Source organism: Pseudophryne corroboree, chromosome 1, assembly GCF_028390025.1.
Source record: "Pseudophryne corroboree isolate aPseCor3 chromosome 1, aPseCor3.hap2, whole genome shotgun sequence".
Taxonomy (NCBI): Eukaryota; Metazoa; Chordata; class Amphibia; order Anura; family Myobatrachidae; genus Pseudophryne; species Pseudophryne corroboree.
In genome coordinates this window covers 834,213,188-834,225,084 of record NC_086444.1, presented here as the reverse complement: position 1 = coordinate 834,225,084, position 11,897 = coordinate 834,213,188, and the positions used below count along the sequence as shown (strand labels likewise).

The following is an 11,897-nucleotide window of genomic DNA, read 5'->3' as shown; positions in this document are numbered from 1 at the left end:
AGTGAGATCCCGTGCCCTCCGCCGGGCCTGATGTCACCCACTGTCACAATGTGTGTAGCTAGGGGCACCAAACTCAGATTATACCTCCCCTCAACCTAAACACAGTCGGACACCCCTACACACACACCTACTGCGAACACACACACACACTTTCTCTCACTCACTCTTTTCCATGTACTTACTGATCTTTTAGGCTGTCTGTCTTGCTGTATGGCTGGCGGGCAGCAGGATCTGTAGCAGCATGTTCCCGCGTAGCTCCGCCCCCTCAGCGCTGTGTAGCCCCGTCCTTTTGCCCGAGCACAGCCCTTGTCACGGGGAGGAGGAGGCTCCAAGCTGCCAGTGCTGCTGCCTGTCAGTGTGACAGGCACAGCAGCCGGCAACAGCAGCGTGGACAGGCGGCGCACTGGTGCAGCAGGAAGCTCGCCTCCTGCCTGGTGCCTACCTGCTTTATATCCCTTTGCTGAGCAGGTAGCGCCGGGCCTGCACTCCACTGAGTTGAATTACGTGTCCCAACACACTTCAGTGTCACTGTTTGCCCATCTCTAGCTGGCAGGTCCCGTCTGCGCATATTCCACCGGCTGAGCTCCTGGGAGGCTGCAGGGACTGCTGGGAGATCGGTGGCGAGCTAGCACTGGTGCATTGTGCTTCCCTGCAGTTTGCACACCAAAGTTCAGCTTACGCAATCCTGAGACGCTGAATCTGAATTCCATGACGAAGCGGAAAGCTGATCTTTTGTGGTGCGATTCAGGCACAGAGTGGGGGTGCCACTGGAGAAGTCAGGAACTTCTCTGCGGTAACCCGCTCTATGGATAGCCTAAAGTAGGTTCCCTGCCGGAGAGTGCTGTCACTAAGGTTCCCTTGCGGAGAGTGTTGTCACTAGGGTTCCCTGCTGGAGAATACTGACACTAATAAAGATGGACATCGAAACGTGATGGGTCAAAACCATCAATGTTATTCATTTGATGGTAGTGTTTTAACTTTTTACCATTCAATGGTGGCTTTCCGATGCTTGCCGCATTTGATGGCTTTCCGATGTTTACTCCGGGTCCCGTCCCCAGTCCCATCCCTGGCCATCCAGTGTTGTGTATGCAAAACAGGTTTTTTGTGCATGCACAATTTTTTTTTTCTATCAATTTTTTTTTTTATACAATGGTTAACCACCATCGCATCGAAAGATTTGATGGTGGAAGCCCAGCCATCATTTGTTGGTGGGCTTACGATGTCTATCCTTTGCCTAAAGCAGTGAAGAGCTCTGTTGGCTGCAAAACAGGGCTTCTCTCTGCTTTATGAATAGACCATACAGTACCAGCCAATCAGCTGCCGTCATTTTTCAAACACAGCAAGTAAAATGACAGAAGCTTGCTTATAAGTTAGCGATTTATCTCTCTCCAAGCTTTGATAAATCTAGCCTTATGCGACAGCAAACTTTTCCATGGAATCCCAGTTGCAGCACCTTCCAGCACAGAACCCTAAAGTCAGCACTCTCCGGAACATCTGGGTGGGTGTCAACGAGACAATTCCCCCTATATCTGCGCGATGACACCGCTCCAGCTGTAAGCAGCACTCCCTGTGAGTGGCCGGGCTTGCGTTCTACACCCGCCCCTTATACCCGTACTGTCCAATCACAGCACGACTCATCTAACACCTCCTCACCAGCCCGTGTAAAGTGCGGGATACGCTCTCACTGACAGGACGGCACCGATTGCAGCATCTCGTATGGAATGAACAACCCTCAATTTGCTCTGCCGCTACTATATGTGACCCTGGTAGGGGCGGTCCCGCTGGGTAATCTCTCCTTCAAGTATACAAGCCACGCCCATCGTATGGGCGTGTTCGTCTAATCGCTTGGTGGGCGGGGCCCGGTGAGCGACCGCTGCTGCCGGGACTGAGCCTGAGAGATACTACGTGCTGCAAGTGGCAGAGACCGGGGATCGCTGTGCGGCGGCGGCGTCACACACACCAGCCACAATAATGTGACTGAGCCGAGGAGGAGCAGCTGGGTACTAGGACAGAGCCATCAGCCCATGGACACTGGACACCTGCTGTGAGGAACCTCGCTATGGCTGCCCAGTCCAGGTAAGAGACTCCCTGTGTGTGATGTGTGCCTGTCACCCGCGGGGTGTGTGCCTGCCAGCTGTGCTGCTGTCGGATGGGGCTGCCGGTCTCCTCGTCATTACAGAGTGTACATCTCAGGGCAGCTAGTACCCATTCTATACAGCCCACTGCGCTTCCCTGCTACACTAATTATAGTGCTGCACGGCCAGAAGTGACTGCTGGCTGTACTCTCAGCGGGGGAGGGGGGACTTCTGCAGAGTAACCATCTGTATCAGGCTTCAGCGCTGTGTGACACCTCACTTCTGCGGGAGGGTGACACAATGTGACATGTTAGGAACATGTTAACAAACATGTCCCGTGGTGTTCCCTCATAATGGGGGAGATGTACTAAGCTTGAAAAGTGATAAATATCACTGTGATAAAGCACCAGCCAATCGGCTCCTAACTGCCATGTCACAGGCTGTGTTTGAAAAATGACAGTTAGGAGCCGATTGGCTGGTGCTTTATCACAGTGATATTTATCACTTTTCAAGCTTAGTACATCTGGCCCAATAGGTCATGAGCAGGTCTGTTGGCAGGTGTGCCTGTATGGTAGCCAGCTGCGGGGGTGAGCATCTCTAATATGCCCGTATCTGTGTATGAGGTGGGGGTATAATGTGAGCACCCCCTATACATCCTAGTCTCTACTTGGCTTATGGGTAGGTTTGTGTTGTAATCACCCCTATATACAGTACCTGTGTCTATGCATGGCTTATGGGGTGGGTGAGTAATGTGAGCACCTCCTATATACCCATGGCTTATGGGGTGGGGGTTCAAAGTATCCACCCTAAGCAATTTAAAATATTGCCTCCTGTGATGCTGTTTGCTGAGTAAGCTCAACATCCTACTTCTAGGGAAAGTGGTGGAATCACACAATAACTTCACTATTATTATTCTTATTTTTAAAGAGCTGCCTGTTGTGGTTTCAACCGGTTTCAGTAGTTGAGTCATGTTTTGTGTCCGTGTCTGTAAGCTGGAAAAGTGTGTTGGAGAAACATTTTGAAGACTGTCTACAGATATTTGTGTTGTGTGAAAGTTGGTAATTCAAACGTTTCTGTTATGTTATGCCATCAATATGGGAGCTTGGAGTAAATTTATATCACTTTTAAACACAATCCAATCACTCTGGTTTATTTACATACTTTGACTTATGAACATTAGGTCAGTATGCCCTAAAGTGTATTTACAGTATATATGTAGTTGTTTAGGAAACAGTGAAACACTTGTTGATACACATACAGTATTGTGTAGAACTCTTTGTGACAAAAGCAAACATCAAAAAAAGCAAACATACCTTATAAATGTATATGAAAAATATTCACTTGTTATGATTTATAGGAGTTACAATTGCGAGTAGACCTGCTAGTACTAAAACAAAATGTCACAATTCTTCATTAACTTTACCAGGAATCGCAGCAGTCATGCTAACTAAACTGAATTCTCCAAGAAACATTATTCCACTTAAGAAGATTTCAAAACTTTCAGAAATCCATTTACTAATGATACAGAAATCTAAATGAGCAATATGTGTGTCTGTTTTTTTCCTGTTAACAGAAAGCTGTTCTAAAATGACATTCAATTTAGAGAAGTTAAGTCTCCATATCTGTATCTTTTTTACAAGTACAACATTGGGAAAGACTCACAAAATAGCGCAATGTAAAATCTTTCCTTTAGGAAGTTTCCTGGAATGGGTATTTTAAAACAAAAAACAAATAAAAACCAGCACGTTCTCAGAGGGAGCTTTGACAGTCTACCTTCTAACATAAGGTAACAGTATGCTTTTACGGTTTATGTGCCTCTCAAGTTAAAGGTACTATGACAGCTGAAGAGTGGAGCCTTCATTATAGTCCTGACTCTCTATTTTCAGGCAGCAGTGATTGAGAGGTTTGCTGACCCAGCAATTACAAATTTGCAGCCTTTTATAGAGCTAGCAGCCTTCCACCCTTTCTAATTTCTCTGGTGACCTCTTGTACCCCTATTCCGTGACCTAGAAACGTTAAAGGTCAGTAGTAGTTACTGGAAACGTTAGACAAGGTGGTATATTACTGTTGTCAGTCATGCAGTTTAAGCCTACCAATAGTTGACTAAAGTAGTTGTACTCTTTTATATGCTTAAGATACTTTTAGGACAAATTTTATTAAAAACAAAGCACATTACGGGGCACATTTATCAAGGAGTTTTAGCTGTTTAAAACTTGTGCATGATAAATGGTGCTCCTGCCAATCAGCTCCTGTCATGTGTTTGAAAAAATGACAGTTGGGAGCCGATTGGCTGGAGCACCATTTATAATGCACAAGTTTTAAATAGTTAAAACTCATTGATAAATGGGCCCCCACATTCCCCAAAAAGTTAAATGATATGTTTGTTTTTGAAACCTTGTTAAAAGTTATTAAAGTAAACTATAATATCACATTTATAGTGTGTAAAATGGTATTAGGTCTTCAAGCCATTTCTAAGTTCGTTTGTAGGTAAACGTTGCCTGTGAAGACATAACTGTTTGTACTAGAAGTTAGGGTAACTTGTAGACAAATAATGTGAACTTTTATGACTATTTTCAGTGCGGAATTTCTCATTAGGCACGGGTGGCACTTGGCTGCTTGTGTTGGTACTGTCAGCCCAAAAAGTACCAGTAAATTTCGAATGTACCATATGCCATCTAGAATGGAGTGTAAATGGGAAGGACATGCACATACTGCCCCCTGTCTTACTTAGTAAATATGTAAACATAATTAAAAATAATTATAATAATTTATTATTCTATTATATTGGCCATCATTTAATGACCAAACAATAAAATAATGAAATTGGGCGGGGGAAGTTGGGTTGAGGGGGGTGCTACTGGTGTGCCTAGGGACTCCCACCCCTGGCTATTTTTAGCATAAATGTAACTGCCTAAATAAAATGCTGCAAACTACCTGACCAGTTTCTGCACAAGAAAATCCATGTCTCCAGCATAAGCTAATAATACATAGCCACAACAGCTGTTGAGAGAGCTAGTGACCCTTAGGTGGTCTTACCGACTTGCTGGAAATTAAACCTGACAAACTGGTCATGGCGCATAATGAGCTAAGGGCAGAGGTGAAGTCCCTCTGAACAAACTATGTTGGCTGTAAGGAGGAAAATAACTCCCTCTTGCAAAGGGGGGTGGGGACTGACATGGTGAAGCAGTCAGACTTTTGAACCCTGTAATTCTGGCATTGAAGGTACAGATGTGTCCTCGTACATATAGCCCCAATACGCCACATAGCGAGAGATGCAAGTAAGCTGCCAGGTCCCGTGCAACGCTGCTCGCATTAGACGTATTTGTTTGCGAAAAATACATCTTAAGGCCCGTACACACTGGCCGATATATCGTCCGTTCTCTTGAACGGCCGATATATCGCGGGTCCGTCGCCCAGTGTGTACGGCCGATACGTCTGTGAACTCCGTCGTTCACAGACGTATCGCGTCGGCCCCGCAGCACAGCCGATGGCCAATATATCTACCAATATATTGGCGCGTCGCTGTGTGTGTACGGCGGTCGGCCGACCGACCGTACACATGCTGCGGCGGCCGGCTGTGATTGACAGCTGAGCTGGGCGGGCGGGTGTACACGCCCGCCCAGTTCATGACGTCAGTCCCCGACAGATCGGGCAGTGTGTATGCTCAACACACTGCCCGATCCGTCCATAGATATACAGGTTGAGTATCCCATATCCAAATATTCCCGAAATACGAACTTTTTTGAGTGAGATAGTGAAACCTTTGTTTTTTGATTGCTTAATGTACACAAACTTTGTTTAATACACAAAGTTCTTAATAATATTGTATTAAATGACCTTCAGGCTGTGTGTATATAAGGTGTATATGAAACATAAATGAATTGTGTGAATGTAGACACTTTGTTTAATGCACAATGTTATAAAAAATATTGGCTAAAATTACCTTCCGGCTGTTTGTATAAAGTGTATATGTAACATAAATGCATTCTGTGCTTAGATTTAGGTCCCATCACCATGATATCTCATAATGGTATCTAATTATTCCAAAATACCGAAAAATCCCATATCCAAAATACCTCTGGTCCCAAGCATTTTGGATAAGGGATACTCAACCTGTATCTTCAGATCAATTGATCAATTGATCTGCAGATATATCTACTAGTGTGTACCCACCTTAAGTCAAAACACATTGTGACTAACATGCACCAGGAGCCAGTGCTGATTAAGTTGATATGTGACACATTGGAACTTGGCATGGCAAAGTCACAGCCGATGCATCTTAGTCTTCATATACAGATTCGTAGACTCAGACACACACACATATACAAGTGTTGCATATCAGATTAATCGGCACAGTCTCCTGGAGCATCCTAGTCACATCACAATGCAACTAAGTTGTATGTTCGGCAACAAAGATGCCAAATGCTAGCGGAGCCGAGTGGGGCTGTTGGTGCGATTGCAACAATGATGTATGAGGACACGTCTGTATAGAACATGATCTAAGTCATATGTAATGACCCACTTGCAATTAATTTGCATGTCCTATGGTGTACCCATCTGTGCAGTCACGCCACGCTACTCTTTTTTTCTTATGACAGAGCAGTTGTTATACTTATCATCAGCACTTACACTTTACCTATGCTAGGCTCAGGAGATCCATCTGAATTTGACAACTACAGCGCATACGCATGACTAAGACTGGGTACACTTCTGACGATCTGTCATCCTATCTTGCGGATCGGAGCGACATCGTATACATTTGTTGTGTACCCATGATTGCATGCTCCCACCTGCCAACATCGGATTGCCCCATCAGCTGTTCTGCACATCATACGGGATAACCCGCCAGCCGACAGCATGCAACTAATGAACAATATATTGCGCAGTCGTGTGATACATCATTCAGTGTGTACGGGCGACAAATGCATTGTTGCGTCGGTCATCCTGTTGGACATGATACACATTGTTGTTATGTGTACCCAGCCAAAGAATAGTAAGTGACTCTAGCTACATGCCTATGATGTATCATGTCATGCCCACAAGATTATTTTTTGCTTTTACATTTTTGCCACCAGCTATCACCCAATAATGCCCTTTTCTCTGACGTCCTAGTGGATGCTGGGAACTCCGTAAGGACCATGGGGAATAGCGGGCTCCGCAGGAGACTGGGCACTCTAAAAGAAAGATTAGGTACTATCTGGTGTGCACTGGCTCCTCCCTCTATGCCCCTCCCCCAGACCTCAGTTAGAATCTGTGCCCGACCCGAGCTGGTTGCACACTAGGGGCTCTCCTGAGCTCCTAGTAAAGAAAGTATTTGTTAGGTTTTTTATTTTCAGTGAGATCTGCTGGCAACAGACTAACTGCTACGAGGGACTAAGGGGAGAAGAAGCGAACCTATCTGCTTGCAGCTAGCTTGGGCTTCTTAGGCTACTGGACACCATTAGCTCCAGAGGGATCGAACACAGGCCCAGCCTCGGTCGTCTGGTCCCGGGGCCGCGCCGCCGTCCCCCTTGCAGAGCCAGAAGCAAGAAGAACGTCCTGGAAATCGGCGGCTGAAGACTTCGGTCTTCATTAAGGTAGCGCACAGCACTGCAGCTGTGCGCCATTGCTCCCTATGCACACCACATACTCCGGTCACTGATGGGTGCAGGGCGCTGGGGGGGGGCACCCTGGGCTGCAATTAGAGTACCTTAACTTTGGCAAACAACACATAATATAGCCTAATAAGCTATATATGTGTAAAAATCCCCTGCCATAATACAATTATAAGAGCGGGAGAAGTCCGCCGAAAAAGGGGCGGGGCTATCTCCCTCAGCACACTGGCGCCATTTTCTCTTCACAGTGCAGCTGGAAGACAGCTCCCCAGGCTCTCCCCTGCAGTTTCCAGGCTCTCCCCTGCAGTTTCCAGGCTCAAAGGGTTAAAAAGAGAGGGGGGGCACTAAATTTAGGCGAAAACTGTATATAAAAAGCAGCTATAGGGATAAATCACTTTCTATTAGTGTAAATCCCTGATTAAATAGCGCTGTGGTGTGTGCTGGCATACTCTCTCTCTGTCTCCCCAAAGGACTTTGTGGGGTCCTGTCCTCAGTCAGAGCATTCCCTGTGTGTGTGCGGTGTGTCGGTACGGCTGTGTCGACTTGTTTGATGAGGAGGCTTATGTGGAGGCGGAGCAGGTGCCGATAAATGTGATGTCACCCCCTGCGGGGCCGACACCAGAGTGGGTGGATATGTGGAAGGTATTAACCGACAGTGTCAACTCCTTACATAAAAGGCTGGATGACGTAACAGCCATGGGACAGCCGGCTTCTCAGCCCGCGCCTGCCCAGGCGTCTCAAAGGCCATCAGGGGCTCAAAAACAGATGGCAGACACAGATGTCGACACGGAGTCTGACTCCAGTGTCGACGAGGTTGAGACATATACACAATCCACTAGGGGCATCCGTTGCATGATTTCGCCAATGAAAAATGTGTTACACATTTCTGACATTAACCCAAGTACCACTAAAAAGGGGTTTTATGTTTGGGGAGAAAAAGCAGCCAGTGTTTTGTTCCCCCATCAGATGAATTGAATGAAGTGTGTGAAGAAGCGTGGGTTTCCCCGATAAGAAACTGGTAATTTCTAAAAAGTTACTGATGGCGTACCCTTTCCCGCCAGAGGATAGGTCACGTTGGGAGATATCCCCTAGGGTGGATACGGCCACCTTGAAGGAGCCTGCTGATAGAAAGCAGGAGGAAATCCTGAAGTCTGTATATACACACTCAGGTACTATACTGAGACCTGCAATTGCCTCAGCATGGAGGTGTAGTGCTGCTGCAGCGTGGTCTGATACCCTGTCAGATAATAGTGTTACCCTCGACAGGAATACTATTTTGCTAACCATAGAGCATATTAAAGACGTCGTCATATATGAGGGATGCACAGAGGGATATTTGCCGACTGGCATCCAGAATTAATGCAATGTCCATTTCTGCCAGGAGGGTATTATGGACCCGGCAGTGGACAGGTGATGCTGATTCTAAAAGGCACATGGAGATTCTGCCTTATAAGGGTGAGGAATTATTTGGGGATGGTCTCTCGGACCTCGTATCCACAGCAACAGCTGGGAAGTCAAAATTTTTACCTCAGGTTCCCTCACAGCCTAAGAAAGCACCGTATTATCAGGTACAGTCCTTTCGGCCTCAGAAAAGCAAGCGGGTCAAAGGCGCTTCCTTTCTGCCAGAGGCAAGGGAAGAAGGAAAAAGGCTGCACCAGACAGCCAGTTCCCAGGATCAAAAATCTTCCCCCGCTTCCTCTAAGTCCACCGCATGACGCTGGGGCTCCACAGGCTGAGCCAGGTGCGGTGGGGGCGCGTCTCCGGAACTTCAGCGACCAGTGGGCTCGCTCACAGATGGATCCCTGGGTTCTGCAAGTAGTATCACAGGGATACAAGCTGGAGTTCGAGGCGACTCCCCCTCGCCGTTACCTCAAATCAGCCTTGCCTGCTGCCCTCAGAGAAAGGGAGGTAGTACTGGCGGCAATTCACAAGCTGTATCTTCAGCAGGTGATAATCAAGGTACCCCTCCTTCAACAGGGACGGGGTTACTATTCCACAATGTTGTGGTACCGAAACCAGACGGTTCGGTGAGACCCATTCTAAATTTAAAATCCTTGAACATTTATATAAAAAAGTTCAAGTTCAAAGTACCTCAAGGTTGTGGTACAGGACTGTCATTACCAATTCCAGACGTTGCCGTCTGGTCTGTCCACCGTGGGTATTTACCAAGGTAATGGCCGAAATGATGATGCTCCTCCGAAAGAAGGGAGTCATGATTATTCCGTACTTGGACGATCTCCTTATAAAGGCGAGGTCCAAAGAGCAGTTGCTAGTCGGCGTGGCACTATCTCAGGAAGTGCTGCATCAGCACAGCTGGATTCTGAATATCCCAAAGTCGCAGCTGATTCCTGCGACGCGTCTGCTGTTCTTGGGCATGATTCTGGACACAGAACAGAAGAAGATATTTCTCCCGGAGGAGAAGGCCCAGGAATTATCATCTCTGGTCAGGGACCTCCTGAAACCAAAGCAGGTGTTGGTGCATCACTGCACGCTAGTCCTGGAAAAGATGGTAGCTTCTTACGAAGCAAGTCCCTTCGGCAGATTCCATGCAAGGATCTTCCAGTGGGATCTGTTGGACAAGTGGTCCGGATCGCATCTCCAGATGCATCGGTTAATCACCCTGTCCCCGAGGGCCAGGGTGTCTCTGCTGTGGTGGCTGCAGAGTGCTCATCTGCTCGGAGGCCGCAGATTCGGCATACAGGACTGGGTCCTGGTGACCACGGATGCAAGCCTCCGAGGTTGGGGGGCAGTCACCCAGGGAAGAAACTTCCAAGGACAATGGTCAAGTCGGGAAACTTCCCTACACATAAATATTCTGGAACTAAGGGACATTTACAACGCCCTGAGTCAAGCAGAACCCCTGCTTCAAAACCAACCGGTTCTGATTCAGTCAGACAACATCACAGCGGTCGCCCATGTAAGCCGCCAGGGCGGCACAAGAAGCAGGGTGGCAATGGCAGAAGCCACAAGGATTCTTTGATGGAGGAGAATCACGTGATAGCACGGTCAGCAGTGTTCATTCCGGGAGTGGACAACTGGGAAGCAGACTTCCTCAGCAGGCACGACCTCCACCCGGGAGAGTGGGGACTTCATCCAGAAGTCTTCCAGCTGATTGTGAACCGTTGGGAACGGCCACAGGTGGACATGATGGCGTCCCGCCTCAACAAAAAGCTAAAAAGATATTGCGCCAGGTCAAGGGACCCTCAGGCGATAGCTGTGGACGCTCTAGTGACACCGTGGGTGTACCAGTCGGTTTAGGTGTTCCCTCCTCTTCCTCTCATACCCAAGGTACTGAGAATAATAAGAAGGAGAGGAGTAAGAACTATACTCATTGTTCCGGATTGGCCAAGAAAAGCTTGGTACCCAGAACTTCAAGAAATGATCTCAGAGGACCCTTGGCCTCTGCCGCTCAGACAGGACCTGCTACTGCAGGGGCCCTGTCTGTTCCAAGACTTACCGCGGCTGCGTTTGACGGCATGTCGGTTGAACACCGGATCCTAAAGGAAAAGGGCATTCCGGAGGAAGTCATTCCTACGCTGATTAAAGCTAGGAAGGATGTGACCGCAAAACATTATCACCGCATATGGCGGAAATATGTTGCTTGGTGTGAGGCCTGGAAGGCCCCAACGGAGGAATTTCAGCTGGGTCGATTTCTGCACTTCCTACAGTCAGGGGTGACTATGGGCCTCAAATTGGGTTCCATTAAGGTCCAGATTTTGGCTCTGTCGATTTTCTTCCAAAAAGAACTGGCTTCACTGCCTGAAGTTCAGACTTTTGTTAAAGGAGTGCTGCATATTCAGCCCCCTTTTGTGCCTCCAGTGGCACCTTGGGATCTCAACGTGGTGTTGGATTTCCTAAAGTCGCATTGGTTGAGCCACTTAAAACCGTGGAGCAAAAATATCTCTCGCGGAAAGTGGTCATGCTGTTGGCCTTGGCTTCGGCCAGGCGGGTATCAGAATTGGCGGCTTTGTCATGTAAAAGCCCTTATCTGATTTTTCATATGGATAGGGCGGAATTGAGGACTCGTTCCCAATTTCTTCCTAAGGTGGTATCAGCGTTTCATTTGAACCAACCTATTGTGGTGCCTGCGGCTACTCGGGACTTGGAGGATTCCAATTTGCTGGACGTAGTCAGGGCCCTGAAAATCTATGTTTCCAGGATGGCTAGAGTCAGGAAAACTGACTCGCTATTTATCCTGTATGCACCCAACAAGCTGGGTGCTCCTGCT

At 47.5% G+C, this 11,897-nt stretch overlaps 1 protein-coding gene across 2 annotated transcripts in view; it reads left to right on the top strand.

Moving 5' to 3' along the window:
* Positions 1-1,664: 1,664 nt before the first annotated feature.
* The window catches only part of AFF1 (ALF transcription elongation factor 1), a 346,973-nt gene continuing 336,740 nt past the window's right edge, over positions 1,665-11,897 (top strand). The window contains exon 1 of one of the 2 annotated variants that reach the window (XM_063919866.1): positions 1,665-2,076. In XM_063919866.1, coding sequence (XP_063775936.1) covers positions 2,060-2,076 — 17 coding nt within the window. In that variant the 5' untranslated portion in view covers positions 1,665-2,059. The remainder of the gene's footprint in view (positions 2,077-11,897) is intronic. The other variant, XM_063919865.1, reaches the window with a different exon arrangement.